The sequence below is a fragment of the Cataglyphis hispanica genome, chromosome 2 (genome assembly GCF_021464435.1).
Source record: "Cataglyphis hispanica isolate Lineage 1 chromosome 2, ULB_Chis1_1.0, whole genome shotgun sequence".
Taxonomy (NCBI): Eukaryota; Metazoa; Arthropoda; class Insecta; order Hymenoptera; family Formicidae; genus Cataglyphis; species Cataglyphis hispanica.
In genome coordinates, this window is record NC_065955.1 from 7191521 (window position 1) to 7212488 (window position 20968).

General features: G+C 29.2%; 4 protein-coding genes across 13 annotated transcripts in view; 3 read left to right on the forward strand and 1 right to left on the reverse strand.

Moving 5' to 3' along the window:
- Window positions 1-8420, forward strand: part of LOC126858772 (protein scalloped) — a 157007-nt gene extending 148587 nt beyond the window's left edge. For all 8 annotated transcript variants that reach the window (XM_050609324.1, XM_050609329.1, XM_050609332.1 and 5 more), the window contains 4 exons: window positions 1955-2170; window positions 2552-2781; window positions 2859-3093; window positions 3527-8420. In XM_050609324.1, coding sequence (XP_050465281.1) covers window positions 1955-2170; window positions 2552-2781; window positions 2859-3093; window positions 3527-3640 — 795 coding nt within the window. In that variant the 3' untranslated portion in view covers window positions 3641-8420. The remainder of the gene's footprint in view (window positions 1-1954; window positions 2171-2551; window positions 2782-2858; window positions 3094-3526) is intronic.
- Window positions 8421-9378: 958 nt separating this feature from the next.
- Window positions 9379-12972, forward strand: LOC126858757 (arginine--tRNA ligase, cytoplasmic). 2 transcript variants are annotated; one of them, XM_050609292.1, is made up of 8 exons: window positions 9379-9515; window positions 9635-9793; window positions 10008-10233; window positions 10380-10804; window positions 10904-11045; window positions 11133-11395; window positions 11492-11684; window positions 11768-12972. In XM_050609292.1, exons 1-8 carry the CDS (start codon window positions 9453-9455, stop codon window positions 12340-12342), a joined length of 2046 nt encoding a protein of 681 aa, XP_050465249.1. In that variant the 5' UTR covers window positions 9379-9452; the 3' UTR covers window positions 12343-12972. The 2 variants fall into 2 exon arrangements, with proteins under 2 accessions (XP_050465249.1, XP_050465250.1); XM_050609293.1 differs by lacking the exon at window positions 9379-9515 and adding an exon at window positions 9871-9937 and having other exon boundaries at window positions 9647-9793.
- A 186-nt stretch (window positions 12973-13158) lies between these two features.
- LOC126858748 (leucine--tRNA ligase, cytoplasmic) lies at window positions 13159-19303 on the forward strand. 2 transcript variants are annotated; one of them, XM_050609264.1, is made up of 16 exons: window positions 13159-13428; window positions 13660-13881; window positions 14028-14294; window positions 14366-14527; window positions 14600-14838; window positions 14924-15149; window positions 15229-15447; window positions 15522-15975; window positions 16043-16178; window positions 16256-16526; window positions 16602-16855; window positions 16923-17169; window positions 17242-17490; window positions 17557-17772; window positions 17852-18083; window positions 18153-19303. In XM_050609264.1, the coding sequence occupies exons 1-16, from the start codon at window positions 13405-13407 to the stop codon at window positions 18368-18370; spliced, it is 3636 nt and encodes a 1211-aa protein (XP_050465221.1). In that variant the 5' UTR covers window positions 13159-13404; the 3' UTR covers window positions 18371-19303. The 2 variants fall into 2 exon arrangements, with proteins under 2 accessions (XP_050465221.1, XP_050465222.1); XM_050609265.1 differs by lacking the exon at window positions 13159-13428 and having other exon boundaries at window positions 13698-13876.
- On the reverse strand, window positions 19273-20527 carry LOC126858784 (homocysteine S-methyltransferase YbgG-like). The gene has a single exon (XM_050609359.1). The coding sequence runs from the start codon at window positions 20250-20252 to the stop codon at window positions 19284-19286; it is 969 nt and encodes a 322-aa protein (XP_050465316.1). The 5' UTR covers window positions 20253-20527; the 3' UTR covers window positions 19273-19283.
- Window positions 20528-20968: the final 441 nt, after the last annotated feature.

The window sequence follows — 20968 nt, forward strand, 5'->3', positions numbered from 1 at the left end:
CATCAAAGATCTCCATTACACTTCATGAAACTCTGAAATTGAATTCACTTGATGAAACTGAATTTTAGGGATATTAGGGGTATTTTTTAAGATAATTTAATTCGAAATATTTAATTTTTAGAAGATGAATTTGTTAATGAAAGCATAAAAGCAAATTTAGCGGCGAAAAAAATTGATATAAATGACAGTTATCGTTTATTCGAATAAAAGAACAGTAATAACTTTGTGATACCAGTGACTAATAAATGATATATCTTTAAAATGCTATAATGCATTTGAGGAGAAACTATTATGAATTTAAGTGATATCACTCATACATTAACAGATGAAAATACAAGACATAAACTGTCTCGTCGTCTTTGAGGATATTTTATTTTTATTACTTTATTTATACTGATTTGGCTTTTTCTTTTGAAGTTCGTGATTTGTTTCTAACCGCTTCACTCGATAACTGCTAATTCGCTTAATAGTTAAAAGCGATCAGTATCATGTGCTTTGCCGATTGACTATCAATTTTTTTGTGCTTTTCACGAAAGTTTGAGATATTACCGTGTATTAAGTTGATACGCCAGAGAAAAGTTATAGCGAATGGCATTGATTTAACAACGTTGCATTTATAGGATCTACATGCGTGCATTGAAAAGATCTCGATTAAGATATTCAGCATTAGCTCTTATATAAGGCCATAGGTGTACAATAGAGTACAATTTTTAATTAAATAAATTGAAATTACTTTTGATACATAAACAGTGCGTTTACAAAAAGAAACATTAACAACTCCTTGTCTTAAATTTTGAAAATTCTTTTGGATTTCTGAATCAGATTTGACTGAATTTTTATCTTGTCTTTTGCATAAAGAAAAGAAGAAAAAAATCATATTGATCGATTATAAGCGGTAAGGAAAAGTTTAACCATCTCATCCCTTTTTTTCTATTATATTTTTGCTTTTTCGCTTTTGTTTAGTTCATTCATGCTTTTTTTTATATCTCTAATTAATAAAGAGCGAGAACAAACGGCGGAAGGAAAATGTGTTTTTATAACATCAACTGCGAATTTTCTTTTCTTCATCGCGTTAAAGCTTTTGCGTCAAAAACTAACCATCCCTCGCAAAAGTGACAATCCCCATGGCTCTCCGCTGCTGCTACGTTGCCCCTGGGGGCCCTTGTTGTGTATTGTTGAATTTGTCCGTCGCTCTAATCTTATATATATCTATCATCTAGGAGTTTCACACACACACACACACACACACATATACACGTTATATGTTACATACATATATGTATGTATACATTGGGCATATGTGTATAACGAGAAATGTCGTTGTGACTTGTCAAACTGTCTCTCTTTTTTTTTCTCTTTACATTTACATAATAAGACGATCAGTATTTTGTTGTTGTTGTGTTGTTGTTTTTTATTACTTGTGTTCGTTGATTTCATTTCCTATCGCTCGTTCCTCGCCCGACGGCTCGATGGCTTACGGAAAAAACCAGAAAATTTTTTGAACTCTTGTTTCGTTACCGAAATATTTAATCGTGTCTATATTTATATAATATTATAAAAAATTATAAAAGAAACAATATTTATATGATACATACATTTTTTTATATATAAATTATAATATATCTAACGCAATTATTTATTTGAGAAAATCTTGAAAATACACGTTTGTTTTCTCAATAATCGAAGAGAAATAAATTTGTCAATTTCTTTGTGTTTTTAATTATGTTCTCGATATTAAATTTATTTCTTTTATATTAATAGTAATATTAATGCAGTTTTATACTATAATATAATCGTATTGTTATTCATAGATCTGATGGTAATTTGATAATGAAAGTATCAATTATTTTATATTAATGAAATAGCAATAAACGATTATTAATGAACATCAAACGCATGGAAATTGGTTGATTGTTAATCATTAACGTGTTATCTAAACTCGCAATATTTTCAGCAATTTTGGCAACCAGGCCTACAGCCTGGAACGTCCCAGGATGTCAAACCGTTCCCTCAACCTGCCTATACCGGAAAACCGGCAACGGCAGTCTCGAGTGGCGATATAGTCCAAGCACAACCTCCACCGCCATGGGAAGGACGCGCCATCGCGACTCATAAACTCAGGCTTGTCGAGTTCTCGGCATACATGGAGCAGCAAAGAGACCAGGACATTGTAAGTAGTGTCTAGGCAGTTAGTAATATAAGAGGAATAAGATCTATTAGGGAAGATTTCAAAGCAGTCCAACTGTACATCTTGACACAAAAATATAAACTACAAGCTTTATATATGTATTTTCGAGAAATTATTTTCTTCAACAATGCATATTTATTGGCATTCCGATGAAAAATATGAGAGTTAGAAGGAGTTATGAAAAATTAATTCTAAATGATTAAATTAGAGACTAAAAGTAGATAATGATTCTCTACATCACAAAAGTCATTTCTTTCATCAACTACAAAATATCTGCCGTTCAATTTTTCAGATAGTTGATGATATGATAAGCCGAATTAAACGTCTCACTCACACGATTGAATTTTTCTCTTTTTTTTCTAGTACCACAAACACCTATTCGTGCATATAGGAGGTTCCGCAACCTACGCAGATCCGCTATTAGAAGCGGTCGATGTTAAGCAGATATACGACAAATTCCCCGAAAAGAAGGGTGGTCTCAAGGAACTTTACGATAAAGGACCACAGGCAGCTTTCTTTCTCGTTAAGTTTTGGGCTGATCTCAATAGTAACATTCAAGATGAAGCTGGAGCATTTTATGGCGTCACGAGCCAGTGAGTAACGTATGCCTTTTCATCTTTTATATGATTACTCCGACGTGATATTTGCATTGTATTTTATATTGAAATAGGTACGAGAGCAACGAGAACATGACGATAACGTGTTCGACGAAAGTATGCTCATTTGGAAAGCAGGTGGTCGAAAAAGTGGAAACGGAATATGCCAGGTTTGAAAATGGAAGGTTCGTTTATCGTATTAGCCGTTCACCTATGTGCGAGTATATGATTAATTTCATCCACAAACTGAAGCACCTGCCAGAGAAGTACATGATGAACAGCGTCCTCGAGAACTTCACCATCCTCCAGGTATGTTGATGACATTATCGTCATGTTAATTCTTATAATAAATTCTTTATATTTTTAAATTAATATTTAAAATCATTTATACTAATTGTAAGTCATTTTATGATCTCTTTCAACCAGTCATTTAGTTATATATATATTTTTTTTAATTCAATTGCGCGTACGTCAAAGTATACCCACGAATTTTATTAATTTTAGACTAATGTTTCTGGTTTTACAATTCTTATAATTTTTACGATTAAAATATAAAGAGTATTTTATTGGACTCAACGATTTTCGAGAATTTTAATTATTTGCTTGTAATATATATCTGATTTTATATCAAATAAAACATAATGGTTTCCAAAAGAATCAGAATTATAAGTAGTTAAATTTGCATTGTAAGAATTAAAAAATAAATGATATTTTTCTCACTTTCTATCTCTTATCTTCTCAGGTTGTTACGAATAGGGATACGCAGGAAACATTATTGTGCACAGCATACGTGTTCGAAGTATCGACATCTGAACATGGTGCTCAGCATCACATATACAGATTGGTCCAAGACTAGCCTGCTTGAACCTGCTCGCCATGCAGCCATCCACCCCCATCAGTGCCTACCATCACATAAAGATCATCCATAAGTATACACACACAAAAAAGACACACACACACACGCACACATACATACACGTACACAATGACATTATAAAAATGTATACATATATATCCCAATCGATTTTCTCTATTCTTAAATCATTGGAAGTTAGTATTTCTTTTATTAAATTTTATAATATGAACTCTGTCTTTCACTCGCTTTCTCATTCTAACGCAAATATAATGTAATATAATGGGAAAGCAAGAAAGAAGAGAAATTTATCTTAAAGAAAAACAACTCGTTCAACATAGAGAAAAAATTAAAATAGAAAAATTCGATTGTACATTGCGTGCGCGATATATTGCATGAATACATGGATATAATACAACATGCTTACACTTAAACAGAAATATTTTCGTGTCCATAGTTGGGTGAGTTTCTACGGAAAATATTCGATGGTATTAGAGAAATTATTCTATAAACAAGTGTAAATATTGGGTAATTAATGAGTGTCATAAATAGAATATATATCCTTGATATACAATCTGGATGAATTGAACTATTGGTATGATATAATTTTGTCTACACTCAGACATACTCTTATATATTACGAATTTTTTAATAATAAATATATTAATTTTTTTTTTAATTTAAATATTAATCAATGAAAAATATAGTTTTATTAAAAAATAGTTTTGATTAAAAATCAAACAATATTTCAGTTGCTTATAAACTGGTTGTGAATGCTAAGGGACAAAGTTAAATCTGAGAGATTTAATTAAAGATGATAACCTTAAGTATTACGTAATAAATATTTTAATTGCTACAAAAGTCTCATTTTTACCTCTATAATTTTTGCATGTTTTGTGATGCTGCAAAATAAGATAGACAAAATATATTGCGAATGTTTTCCTTGAAACTCCTTAAAGAGGACCTTATACACATATATATGTACACACACATATACACACACATGCACACACACGCACACATACAATAGAGTACTGGCCAGCCCGAGCTTGAGTTTGATTCAAAGTTTATACTTTTAATAACTTATTAAGTCTCTAAGTATTTGTGTAACGTATTGTAAGAAGAGATTCTTGCAGATACGTTAGAGACAATGTCTTTAAGATATATCACAGTTATAAATTTTATAATAAAATAGATATAAAAAATATCGCATATATATTTTATGATCGCGCGATTACACATCATCCATTTAATCGACGAATTCGTCGAGCTTTTAATAAAGGGGATATAATAAATTAAGTTAAAATCGACAATAAATTTTGGTATAAAACTATGTAAAGAAATATAAGTGATGTAACAAGAACAAGAAAACAAAGAAACAGACTCTGATCTCGGAAAGGCATGGTACCCCAACATGATTTAGTATTATAGTTTTATTATTAAATTAGACGATAGAGAACCGCGAGACAAGACATCCACACACAGATATACATATATTATGTATAAGAATATATATGTTAAATATTAATGCAATGATTACGATTTACATTGTTATAAATGAACGTGTATAAAGTTATCTAAGTGATTTCTAAGTTTTAAAGAAAGGAGGTTTAATTGAGAGATATGCCATTACGACTTTTTAAGTACCGTAAATTACACTATGATTATATTGTTTTTATCAGAATTAGATCAAAAACACGAAAAATGAAACATCGTACATCAACAATGTGTTTTTTTAAGCTCTATTGCAAAACTGTTTTTTAAGAATTAGTATCATTGTGAAAATGTTTGCTGCAACGATCATTAACATTTAATGATCAGTGGAAAAGAAGAATGATGATCATTTTTATATATTTTAAAAATTCAAATTTCTTTTAAATGCACTTTACTGTGCAAACCCACCCACTCTGATTAGGCAGCGACACTTAGGTTAGAGGGATGTGTTTGTATTTCTTATAATCGCCTTACTTTGTATTTTAAGATCATTTGCTATAGTTCTTATTGATGAATGATTTTTCTTATTTAGTGTACTTCATTTGTTTTTATCTTTCTACTACACATTTACCAAGCGTTATATCAGATTACATCGATTACAAATAGAAGAATAGGTCACCATCATGGAATATAGCTATGTGATAAGGACTTAGATCTCTCTGAAACCTAACCTTGGCATTTTTCACCAGGAGTGTATTGAAATCTATCTCGAAAAATGTAAAATAAGACACACACACATACATTTGACAATTGTTATAGTGGTATGAAACATTGACATTTAAATTACAATATATCGTTCGATCGTTTGATTTCAATACAACTCTGCAAAAATCTCTGTAAGTTAAAAGTATTTTACAGAGCATTGATAAGACAATGTCCCACACTGCAAAAATATTTCGTACTTAATAATATAATTTATGCGTTTCTTCACATACATGGACCATAGAGAACTTGAATACAGAGATTTTTCATGAATTCAGTGGCAATTGTTTAAACGAGTAGAGGACCATACCCTGCAGCTGACTTTATTTAATCGCATCTCTCGTATAGATAATTATGTGTATAAATGCACAGAAAATTTTTACTTATTTTGTAATCCGATCTGTTGTGTGTTTCTGAAACAAAACTTGCCTATCAAGTAAAATATAAGCAAGGAAAGATTGTGTATATTTTAAGAAAATATTATTTACTGTATTCTTACTTTAATTAACTTTTATGGAACAAGTGGCAATGTATTTTGATCTCTTTTAGTCAGAAATATGTCGCTTTTTATTTGGGGTGAAAAGTGAATTTACTATATGGTTGACTGGAGTAGAAAGGAATTTATATTTAATTGATACGTGAATGTTTTTTTTTTTTAAACTGGCAGCTTTCACATATCTTTTACTTATTGTTACCGTTTTTTTTTCTTTTTTTTTATATATATAAGCTTGGTGTTCATTTGAAAGTAACTCTCAGAAGTAGAAAAAGATAAGTATAAATAAAAAAAGATAAGTAAATAAATAAATAAGAGAGTAACTCCCTCTTTTCTTTACTCTTTGACAATATATCTATTGATTCTTGAGGGTTATTCTTCATAATATTTTTATCAAATGAACACTAGTAGCCAGTAGAAAGTCATCTCATATTGTTTTTTTTTTTATTACTTATATTCTTTTGACAATATAAATTGTGATTTTTTGCAAAATCGCTTGCATATCAAACTGGAATTGTAACCACGATCACGCTTTACATGGATGTTCTTTTTTTTGTAATATTTTATTTTAGTATCTTTATTGAAAAATAAAGTTTTTTTATTTTACAATTTTTAGTCGTTTCGATAAATACAACATGTGTAATGTTTTACAGTGTTACATATCTATAATGAACAAGACGACGTCTCGTGGTTACATATCGAATTGCTTAATAATGTATTGTTATTTCCAAAATTGCGCAATATCTTTGGAAGATACTCACAGATATTTGATTGTGTAGATTTTTATTTTGTAAAATTCAAAAAAGGAAGGAGTATGAAATTGGAAAAAAGGAGCACCGACACTAATATTATTGACATTTAAGCGTAATAATTTTAAAATAAGCGAATTACATTTATAAGAAAAGATTATGAAAATATATATTTATCTATGTCTTCTGTGAAGATAGAAAATAGTACTCTTTCACTCTATATTGATGATATCGAAAATCGAGGCCCGACAAAAAGATACAAAATGCAGAAGTAGATTAAGAAAAAGAAGAAAAAGAGATAACTCGCACTGTACACAATATATACGATACGATCGATCGATTGATTCAAATTTGTTAAATATCTTTGTATATATTTACACAAAGACCATGAGAAATTGTTCAAGTTCCAGCAGTTACATTTTTGTAATAAGTACTATCGCAAAAGAGAAACTTTTGCTTACAATTCATTATGAATCCAATTTCACATTTTGAAATAATAGTATGCAAAAATCAATACTTTCATAGAGATCATGATTTCTACAAACTTTTACAGATATTTTGCAGGAAAATAGATTTTGATGTTCAACTTATATCTTCGTTCTGCATGTAGTCTGAGTCAGCACTAAATATTAAATAAAAAATATGCATGTTATAAATTATATTTATATACAAGAAGATTAAGAAACAAAACAATTACTCAAATTGTATTTTATTTATATATGTTATCGAGTAATTTTTTTTTAGTAAAAATGGAAAATACATATTTCTTATTTTATGAAATATATTTTTCATATTTAATTATAATAAAAAAGTTATATAAGTGGATGAATGAATATATCTAACAATTTACAACTAATATTTTGTGCTTAACGTTTTTGTTATTAAATATGAAAAAGCATAAACTCGTAATTGTATTTTAAACTGCATATTTCACTTATTAAATTTATTTTTTTTTATCTATATGAAAGTATTAATTGCAACAAATACACAATCCAGCTAACTAATTCGGCAAATTAGAGGAATTGCAGCTTTTAAATTTGGAATTCTTCTATTTATTCATATCCTGGAACTGCCATATCAAAGAATTGAGCTTGATCGTAAGGACGAATATAAAAAATATTGATTGAATGAAAAAAAGGAAATAAGATCTACTTGTATATTATCATAAATGAAACGAAATGAGGATCAAAGTAGTTGTTTTAACGAGTAAATGAAAATAAATAAAATGATATATCATTAAAATTAGAGGTTTAAAAGTATAATAGAACTCAGTATATATGTACAGTATTTGAAAAACATGTTTATAATTTGTATGGAGAAAATAAATGATTGATATAAAACGAGATTGTATTTTAGCTGCATCTTTGCTATATATATATATATAATATATTTTTCGTAACATTTTTTCTTCCTCTCTTCTCTTCCTCTTTCTTTTTATCTCAAAATCAAATATCTCATTATTAAATAATATATATTTTTTCATTATTTGCAATTAAATATAATTTATTGATATTCTATTAAATTATACATTTTGCGTACTTACGTTTCTTTATTTCCGTATCTTTAATTTTCTAAATTTATTTCTACATTCAGATATCGCTTTCAAATTTGTTCACTTTGCTATGATCGTTTTAGGGTGCGTTCAGATATCCTACTCGTGGGGTAAAGTGAGTAACGTTTAATTAACCCATCAGGACAAAAAAAATCTTTGCTTTTTCTGCTGATTGGTCATTCAAATGCTATTCCATTCATGGATTAAATTTTTCTTTTATATTAATCATGCGCACATTTTTATTTTATGTGCGGGAATTAAAATATAATAGCAAAGCAAAATATAAAAGATGAAGTTATTAAGGATAAAATGAACAACATGATCTCCCTCTTTAAATTATATTGAATAGATATAAAAAAAAGAAAAGATATATATATATATATATATATATATGTATATATATATGATATATGAAAGGAAAAATATTTCGCAAAACCTTAAAGAGTCAAACAAATAATAAAAAATGGAATTTGAATTTTCGACGGGATAGACTTTAATAAAATTTTAATTTTAAGTTTATTTTTAATGTGATAAAAAAAAATTGAAAGTTGGAATAAATAATGATTTTTATTTCGACTTTTTTTTTATATAAGAAAAGATTTTAAATTGATTAAAGAATTTGATTCAAATGACATTGCTGATCCGGATTAATTTCATAAAATAAAAAACAATCAAAAATATATAATAATAAAATTATAAAAATTGTACGAGTTCTTCAATATATACGTTGTCATATATGTTCTTTTGATTCGCAAGGTGTTTTGTGCCAGCGGTACCTGTTTAAACTAACCACGTGGTTATTTCTCGATAAAAGTTAAAGAAATAATGTCTGAAATTAAACAAATAATATCGAATTGGCAAATATTTGAGGAACGAACAACTGCAGCGGTAAATACTTCGATTTATTTCTAATATTCCCACGTTATTCCGTTACAACGTGGATTAATGCAGATCGCGTACTATGAGGTTATACAACTTATACACATATTCAATATTCAATATTGCAGGAAAAAGAGATAGCCCATTTAAAACAACAAATAGAATGGTTGTATCAGAATATCATGAATAGTACTTCGCAGATTGTTTCTGGCGTAAGTAAGGAGGAGTTTGAGAAATTACAACAAGAGAATATCAAGCTGAAGCACAGAATAGCAATACTTACAAGGGTAAGTTTTCGGCTGTTTCAAAAAACTATCAGTACTGGTAAACTATAGTTCACATAATGTATATTATAAATTTCCAGTACTCTCTCTGATAGTGAATTCTGATGAACACAGCTTCTGCCAACTATCCAAACTTTACATATTATTGTAATTGAGAAAATTTCTATTTAAAACTTTTTCTAATAAGTATATTTGTTTTTCTAATTATTTTTCTTAGACTATAGAAGCAGAAAGAAACAAAACATCAGCAATGCCTAACATATCTCAAAGCAATGTAATCAGCATAAATAATACTCTTTGTGAAATCTTTCGGAAGGCTATCACTGCTGCTTATCCTGATGTATTAAATCCACCAATAATAGTGACTATTAGCAATAATCCCAAATTTGGAGATTATCAATGTAATAGTGCTATGCCTTTAGCACAACAACTGAGTAGTTCTGGTAAAAAAACTTCATAATATTTTATTTAACAAAATGTATATATATATATAATAGCAAAGCAAAATATAAATATATATATATATATATATATATATATATATATATCATAAACATAATTATACATATATTAAACATAATTATTGCAGGTAATAAAGTAACTCCACGCATTGTTGCTAATAACATTATATCCAAGCTGGAAGAATCTCCTCTTGTCGATAAATATGAAGTAGCTGGTGCGGGATTTATAAATATATACTTAAAACGTAAATTTGGGCAACTTACTTTAAGCAATTGGCTGAAGATCGGCGACGTCCCTCCACCCTATGTCAAAAAGAAAAGGGTGATTGTGGATTTTTCCAGTCCCAATATTGCCAAAGAAATGCATGTAGGACACTTAAGATCTACTATCATTGGAGATAGTATTTCAAAGTTACTTGAATACTTAGGACACGATGTATTGAGACTCAATCACATAGGCGACTGGGGTACACAGTTTGGTATGTTAATAGCCCACCTTCAAGATAAGTTTCCCAATTATTCCACTGTCGCTCCTGCAATTCAAGATCTTCAAGTAACTATATAATCATATTTTTATGCTTAATATTTTTAGCAATAATGTTACAATTATTGTAGAAGCAAATATATTGATCATTTATATATTTGTGCATAGGCTTTCTATAAAGAATCTAAAATCAGATTTGATTCGGATGAAGAATTCAAGAAACGTGCATACGAATGCGTTGTTAAATTACAAGCTTTTGAACCAGATATAACAAAAGCATGGAAGATGATATGTGATGTATCTAGACAAGGTAAATGGAGCTCTTATCAGTTGTGTTTAATAATTTTGATTATAAAAGACAACCATTTTAAAATAATTATTCCTTTGTTTGATACAGAATTTGAGAAAGTGTATACTCAACTAGATATCAAATTAATAGAGAGAGGTGAATCATTTTATCAAAAGTATATGGAATTAATAGTCAAAGATCTAGAATCAAAAAATTTATTAGAAGAAGATAATGGGCGAAAGGTGATGTGGGGAGAAAAACATGGTGTTGGAATACCTTTAACTATAATAAAATCTGATGGCGGTTTTACATATGATACATCAGACATGGCTGCTCTTAAACAACGCGTTGAAGAGGAAAGGGCAGATTGGGTAAGTATCATGTATATTTATACTGTAAATGTGAAACATGTTACTATTCAGAATGTCAACAGATTACTCTATAACAAAATCTTCATAATTTTACAGTTGATATACGTGACAGATGCTGGCCAGTCTTTGCATTTTCAAATGTTAGAAAGTTGTGCTAAAAAGGCAGGCATCTTAAAAAGTTTCCACAGAATGAATCATGTTGGTTTTGGCGTTGTCTTAGGGGAAGATAAGAAAAAATTTAAAACACGGTCTGGTGACACTGTAAAACTTGCCGAACTATTAGATGAAGGTAATAAAGCACTCTTAATTACATCTCTTAATTACAATTTAATATCGTTATTTTTTATTTTATTATTATTTTATTTTGCCTAGGTTTGAAGAGGACACTGGAAAAGTTGAAAGAGAAAGAACGTGACAAAGTATTATCGGAAGAAGAACTGAAAATGGCTCAAGAATCCGTGGCATATGGCTGTATAAAATATGCCGATTTGTTGCACAACAGAAATCATGAATATGTATTTTCATTCGACAAAATGTTAGAAGATAAAGGCAATACAGCCGTATATTTATTGTATGCTCTAACTCGAATTCGTTCTATTGCTAGAACGGCGAAAATCACACAAGATGAATTGCGAAAATACGCGCACGATACTCCAATTTCATTGGAGCACGAAAAAGAATGGAAACTAGCCAAAATATTGTTAAAGTTTCCTGATATAGTTCTTGACATCAGTGAACATATGTACTTGCATCCATTATGCGAATTTTGTTACGAGATTTCATGCGCATTTGCAGAATTTTATGATAAATGCTATTGTGTGGAAAAGAATCAAGCTGGAGAAATTGTAAAAGTACATATGGGACGTATTTTGCTCACAGAAGCTACCGCAATTGTTTTAGAGAAATGCTTTGCTTTGTTAGGTTTAAAACCTGTTGCACGAATGTAAAAAGATAATAGCAAATACAATAAGTATTTTCACTTTTTGATTACATAAAGCGTAAAAAAGAAGTTATTTTTTTCCAAAAAATAAAATTTTTTTTTATTGAAATTTGTAATTATAATTTCAAAAGAATTAATATTTATATAATTTTTTAATTTTTTTTAATTTTTTTTTATAGATTTTTTAATTTTATTTTATGGCATTATTTTTAATTTTCTTATGAAGCTGCTGTAATTGTTTTAAAAAAAATTTGCTGTTCTAAGTTTAAAGTCTATTGATAACAAAGTAAAAGGATGAGAATATATACAGGTATATAGCTATACTCTTAATTAGATAAAACGAAATTATAAAATATTTTTCAAAAAATAAATATATATAAAATCTGTATCTTTTAATATAAAGTTTATAATATGATTAGAAAAGGATTTTAATATATATTAAAATTTTTATTTTCTTTTATATATGTGATAAACACATTAGTTTTATTTCTTGTACTGATATATGATATTGAAAAAGTTTAGTATATTAACTAAATTTAGTTTTTATATTCTATGTTTATTAATTATTTCAAATTGTTTACAAGGAACATATATGTAAATCAACTGTCTAATAAACATCTTTATATTTCAAGGAAAATTATATATAAATCATTATTCAGCAATCAAATGTCTGTATCTTGCTGTATCTTTGTCAGCATTTTGTCTTATCGACAAAAGAAATATATTGCATCATCATATAATTGCAATTATTTCATCATACTTTTTCATATATACTGAGACAAAGAGAAAGAGAAAGAGAGAGAGAGAGAATATATTATAAATAAATTTATATTATTCCATATTTCATTTGAATAACTATGAGTAGACAAAAACCTGAGAGCGGCCATCGCACACATCATAATTTTTCGTGGATGTGGATACGCTTTTTATATACTCAAGATAGGGATTCTAATAAAGGAGAAGAAGACTTCTCTTTCTCTTTGGTTCGTGGTTTGACCGTTCGATATTCAAGATTCGACCTCGTGTAATGCATGAGAACATATGTAATATTTAATTATTTCTATTTAAAATGTACACATCTGTAATTAAAGAGGTAAGTCTCAAAAATGCATTATTAAATTGAAATTCGCTATTTTTGTCAAATATTGATATATACAAATATTCGCGCGTGTACCCTAACCATTAAAGTACCGGTATTTTCAATCAATTCTAAATTGTCATAAATAAAATAAAATAATTATGTTGTTCAATATGCCTACTTCTAACACTATACATTATTAATTAAATGTTAAATTAATTGCTAAAAGAGTAATATCTTATGTAGGAGGATGAAAAGGAAGCAGGAAAATATAAGCGATGTAAAGTTGATTGCCTTAAAGAAATTGAGGAAGAGATACAAGCATATTGGGAAAAATGGAAATTTCACGAAACGAGCACTGTCCACATTAAGCAATCACCCAATGAAAAATTTTTTGCGACCTTTCCATATCCTTATATGAATGGGCGTCTTCATTTGGGTCATGCTTTCTCAATATCAAAATGTGAGGTATATATATATATATATATATATATATTTTTCTATATTCCTTTTTCATATTTTTGTATATGTATATTTTTACATATTAATTTATACTGTTTTTTTTTTTAAATTTGTTGTAAATATGAATAATAAAACTTAAATATATTTGTTAGTTTGCCATTCGATACAATTGTTTCTTGGGAAAGAAAGTACTATTTCCTTTTGGCTTTCACTGCACTGGTATGCCTATTAAAACAAGTGCTGATAAACTAAAGAGAGAAATAGAAATATATGGCTATCCTCCAAAATTTCCTGAAGACAATCAGATATTGGAAGAAAAAGTAGATGATGTGCTAAAAGATAAAAGTAAATCTCCTGAAAAGATTGAGCTGGATGAAATGGATGATGTTGTATTAAAGGATAAGAGCAAAGGAAAAAAGGTAAAAAGATAATTCTAATAAAATGACACATATTTTTGAAAAAGATATAGCTTAATTGATATAAATTTTAGAGTAAGGCAGTTGCCAAAGCAGGTTCAGCAACATATCAATGGAAAATTATGCAGTCCCTTGGTTTACAAGATGAGGAAATCAAGAATTTTGTAGATACTACATATTGGTTAGATTACTTTCCACAGCATGCTATCAATGACTTAAAATCTTTTGGTCTTCATGTAAGAGAAAATGGAATAATTATTTTTATAGTCTTTTTTTTTCATTCTCTATATCTTTGAAATGTTCTATAGGTGGATTGGCGAAGATCATTCATTACAACAGATGTAAATCCATTTTATGATTCTTTCATCCGTTGGCAATTTCATCATTTGAAATGTAAGAATAAAGTGAAATATGGAAAGAGATATACTATTTATTCACCAAAAGATGGTCAACCGTGTATGGATCATGATAGATCCTCTGGTGAAGGCATTGGGCCACAGGAATATACATTGATCAAAATGAAAGTGCAATGTCCTCAAAAAATTAAGTAATATTTTTTATATCGAATTACTTTTATAATTTAAAGTTCTATATTAAATTTTGTCAAATATATAATGCAAATATTGTTACAGGAATTTTGGTAATAAATCAGTTTATCTCGTAGCTGCAACTTTGAGACCAGAGACAATGTATGGTCAAACAAACTGTTGGGTACATCCAGACATAAAATATATTGCATATAATTTAGCATGTGGAGATATATATATTTCTACAGAACGTGCAGCGAGAAATATGTCCTATCAAGGTTTCTTCAAAGAAGAGGGAAAGATAGATATTGTTTACAATCTCACGGGCAAAGTGCGATTTATTTATTTATGAAACTTATATTAATTATATTTTAAGATTTTTTAAATATAAAAGGTTTATATATTTGTAGGATTTATTAGGATTAGCATTGGAATCTCCTCTCACAAGTAATAAGGTGATCTATGTATTACCTATGTTGACAATAAAGGAAGACAAGGGTACTGGAATTGTAACTTCTGTGCCCAGTGACTCTCCTGATGATTATGCTGCATTAGTAGATCTGAAAAAGAAACGGCCACTTAGAGAAAAGTATAATATCACTGATGAAATGGTGCTGCCATATGATCCAGTAAGAAGAATAGCATTTATTACTTAATTGTGAATAATATAAAAATCATTAAATGTATATTTTTATTGTATTAGATTCCTGTAATTGAAGTTCCAGAATTGGGTAATTTACTAGCAGTAACGTTATACAACCAATTCAAGATTCAATCTCAAAATGATAAAGTCCAACTCATGAAAGCGAAGGAAATAGCATATCTGAAAGGATTTTATGATGGTGTATTAGTAGTAGGTCCACATAAAGGCAAAAAAGTACAAGATGTCAAGAAACTAATTCAAAAAGAAGTAATTGATAATGGTGAAGCTATAATCTATTATGAACCAGAGAAAACTATTATTTCAAGATCAAATGATGAATGTGTAGTGGCTTTATGTGATCAATGGTATTTGGATTATGGTGAAGAAAATTGGAAGAAAAAGACACTTACGGCTTTAGAAAATCTTGATACCTTTCATGATGAAGTTAGAAAGAATTTCCTTGGATGTTTTGACTGGTTACATGAACATGCATGCTCTAGAAAATATGGACTTGGTAAATATATAATTTGCAGAATTATTTTGTGTTAATAGAGCTATTCTTCTGATTCTTGAATTTTTAGGTACCAAATTACCATGGGACGAAAACTGGTTAATTGAATCTTTGTCAGATTCTACTATTTATATGGCATACTATACAATAGCACATTTTTTGCAAGCAAATCTTAAAGGAGATGAACTTACTATACATCAAATAAAGTGAGCAAAATTACAAGTAATGTATAAAATTATTTTTATCTATAATTGCATACTAATATTTAATCGTTTCTTGTCAGACCCAGTCAAATGACTCCAGAAGTATGGGATTATATCTTTTTCAAAGATATTGACTTTCCTGAAACATGTATAGATAAAACAATTCTAGATCAAATGAGATGCGAATTTCAATATTGGTATCCAGTAGATTTGAGAGTATCAGGAAAAGATCTGATACAGAATCATCTCACATATTTTCTTTACAATCATACAGCAATATGGCCGGATCAACCTGAATTGTGGCCAAAAGGAATAAGAGCAAACGGTCATCTGCTTCTAAATTCTTCAAAAGTAATGATATATAATTATTTTTAAAACAATTTTTTTTTTATGTAAAATTTTTTTAATTGTTATATTTCAACACAGATGTCTAAATCGGAGGGCAATTTTTTAACACTTGCCGAAACTATAGAAAAATACTCGGCTGACGGAACTCGTTTCTGTCTAGCTGATTCTGGTGATTCAATAGAAGATGCCAATTTTGTTGAAAATTCAGCCGATGCAGGTGTTCTTAGACTATATAATTTCCTTTCTTGGGTCAAAGCAATACACGATAATTATGAAAAAGCGCACTATAGAGAAGGGTGGTCATATACTTTCCATGACAAAGTTTTTGAAAGGTATGTCTCTCTTTTATGGTTGTTTTATTATTAGATAAAACTGAAATATATGATTCATTTATTGCAGCGAAATGAACTTAAAAATAAGAGAAACTGGTGAAAATTACTCGAAAATGCTTTACAAGGAAGCATTGAGAACAGGATTTTATGAATTTCAAGCAGCAAAAGATAAATATTTGCAATTAAGTGAAATGGAAAATTACAATAAAACTCTTATTATGAAATATATAAAAATTCAAACAATTATGTTAGCTCCTATTTGCCCGCATATTTGCGAATACATATGGAAATATATACATAATAATACAGAAAAAGTAAGTTTTAATGCTAAAGTAAATATTTATATATTGCATTATGCAGAAACATAATTGAAGAATGTGATTTAGCCCTGTAGCATATTCAATGAAAAATGGCCTGTTGTGGGAGAAATAGATGAAATTCTAATAAAATCATCCCAATATTTAATGGATGCTGCTCACACATTCAGAAATCTTCTGAAAAATTACAATACATCAAAGAAGTCTTCAAAGAAAAATAGTGACATAGAGAAACCTAAGCAAGGAATTATATGGGTAGCCAAGACTTATCTTCCTTGGCAAAACATTGTCCTTATGACAATGAAAGAAATGTATCTTGTAAGTCATAATAATATTTTATATAATATTAATTTTGGTCCATTAATATTTTTGTTTACGTTACAGAAAAATGGGAATAAATTACCAGATAATAAAGTACTCGTTACAGAACTAGGAAACAGAGAAGAGTTGAAAAAATATATGAAAAAAGTAATGCCATTCGCGCAATTTATAAAGGAGAAAATGGAAGCAATTGGTATTAGTGCTCTAGATTTAACACTTGAATTTAATGAGCTTGAGATACTTGAAAAGAACAAGAAATATCTTCAAAAAACATTGGAGGTAGGAAATGAATATAATTTTTGTTTATTATATTTGTTTTAATGTATATATCTATTATTTTTTTGTTTCTTATTGTCAGCTTGAACATATTGCTATAAAATATACTGATAAAGCTCCAGAAAAGACAAAGGAAGGATGTTCTCCAGGGTTTCCATACATGAATTTTTCTACAAAGCCTGCACTTCCAATGCGCATGATTAACCCACAAATTTACAGTGGTTTATTTGAACTATCTGTAAATGTTTCATTTGCAGCGAATACAGTTGAAGATATTATATCATATATTGTTAAAGAATATAAGCACTTAAAGGGTATATAACAATTTCTATTAATAAGTTCATTGTCTATATAGAATCCGCATTAATTATATTTATATCTAGATCCTGCTTCCATCGTGTTATATCGGTATGATGACCCATTACTGGGACCAAGAATTAAACCAGGAGCAGAGGATATTTTAAAGGGAAAAACTGAGATTCCGCCTAATGCTATATTTAATGTAAATACAGAAACAAAAAATATTGAAATCAACATTGGAAATAGTACATATTCAATAGGCGAGTACTTAGTATATATTGATAAATCTTTGGAAAAATAAATGCGATAAATTTGATTCTAATAATGAAAAACTATATTATTATCACCTAAGTATCAATTATTTGTGAAACAATGAAATATATTATAATTATTGATACATTTATAAAACAGTATTTCATAAAATATTGTGCATTTATAAAAAAAAAAATTTTATTTTTTTTTTTTTACATCCATGTTATTAATCCTTAGATATCGAAATGAAGTTTCTTGTTATTTCAAATTCAAAATTTATTTTATATTTCATTTGTACATGTTAGTATCATTATGTTTCCATCTATTTGTATCATTTATCATTGGAAATTATTTTGTCTTATTGAATGTTGTTTTAAACAATATATAATTAAAAGTAAATTGAATCTCATTGTGTATTACAAGTCAAAAATTTTATCATCAAATTTTTTTTTAAATATTTTACCTTTTTTAAATTTCCATGTATTATTACTTACACACAATATTTATATTTAATCTGAAAAAATGTTTTAATATATGTATATCACTTTAAGAAGATATAAAAGTGTCAAAAACAATAGCCTAAAACAAAATATTATTTTGATTTTCAAGATATAAATAATATTAAAACTAATAGTATTATACAATAATAATAAATTTTTTATAATCCAAGGAAGAGGAAGTGTTACAAGGTCTTCATATAATAATTTTATTACAAGTAAAAAATATATTTTATACATTTTTGTGAGATTAATAATGCTTAATTTATACGAAAAGCTTAATTATTTTCTGTATACAAAATAAAAAGATTATTAAAATCTTGTTGATATGGCACATAGTTAGAATTACAAAGCAATTTGCTTCATAAAATATTAAATATTATGGCGCAATGTGCATTGTTAATTTATTGTCATAGAAGACACTAATAGGTACTTTTAATGCAAAGTTCATATCAGTAATCAATATCAGTCTATATCCTGTGTTTTCCGCTGATCTATTTTGTATCGTATTTTTTTTATATCTGTAGCATATGTTCTACAACATCCACCAATATAGCAAACGCCAAGATCCAGCCATTCGTCAATAAATTCATGCAAAGAGGGAGCTTCTCCTTCCTTCTTCCATCCTTCGGATACTAAGTATTTTTCTCCACTGTTAGGATACACCACCAATGGTATAAAATCGTCCGAACCGCTTCGATTGATGCCCTTCAACAAAGTGGTAACGTATTGTGGTGCAATACAATTAATGCCGACGGCTAATATTTGTCCTGGGAGTGCATTCTTGTAACATCTCACGGCGATCTCCTGAAAGTTGCTGCCATCCGCTATATTCTTTCCATCATTTCTACAGGAGAAGCTCAACCATGCGTGTACATCCGGAAATTCCTTGAGTAAATCGATTAAAGCTTCTGCCTCGCGAACGCAGGGTATTGTTTCTATCGCCAATAGATCAACACCTTTCTCTACCAATGTGCGTATACGAGGCCTGTGCCAATCGATCAAAAATTCTCGCGACACGTTTGGGCAATACGAACCAGTGTATTCCGAGCCATCGTGTAAGGAGGCACCGTAAGGTCCGCAAGACCCAGCGATCAGCGGTTTCCGGTTCGCCACGTTTGCATCATCTTCTATTTCTTTATTATAAACGTTTACGGCATCTTTAGCGTAGTCGACCGCATTACGAATTATCTGAAGACTCTCTTCCTCGGTGATGTCCAAATATTTCATAAAACCGTTAATCGTAGCTTGATACGTGTTCGTCAATATGATATCGGCGCCAGCTCGCAAGAAGTCCAAGTGTGTAGCGAAGACAGCATTCGGATCAGTTATGAGGAAGCGTGCAGTCCATAAAGGATCACCATCGATTTTTTCACCTACATGGGTGGACAGTTGCGTAGAGAAGCCAGCATCCAGCACTTTTATTTGCGACATGTTTTCTTCCTTTATTTTACAAATTTGATTTCGTGAAATCTCGGTCGATCACATAAACGTAACTGATGCGTTTCACGAGAAGTAAAAAGATTACTGGTACAACTTTTGCAGATCGTATTGCTACAGAGCCAACTGTATCGAGGATGACTTGGTGTTATCACAGCAGCTATGTTTTGATAATCTATCATTAGCAAAGTGCGTGTCACCAACGATAGACACTGAGTCTGTTCTTTATAGTTAAACTGGCTGCACTAATTCAGAGCTTATCTTTCTTCTTTAAATGCGAAGAGAAAAAGATAAACTCTGAACTAGTGTAGCCAGTTCAGCTATAAAAAAATAGACCAAAAGAAATTGATAAATCTTAGGCATTTTCCGCATTCTCTTGTTGCGCATGTGCTCTAGATCATCTGTGTTTATCTCTCACATGTCACGTGCTTATCTGTCGCTGATGTAACACGATTGCTCTATTGACAGGTATGTATTTTTATAGACAGGGACAGAGAGAAAGGTCAACGATACGAGAAGATACTGTGTGACGATATCCACGCAATTTTATTTATCCGCTCTCCTTTTTGAATAAATCGCTTGACCTTTTATAACATAAATATTTATTGTAAAATGTAATATAGAAAATATATATAGTGTTTATCTCTATGATCATTTGATAATAATACATTGTTATCAATATTTTTCATGTGCCAGGGAGTTGTTGCGTT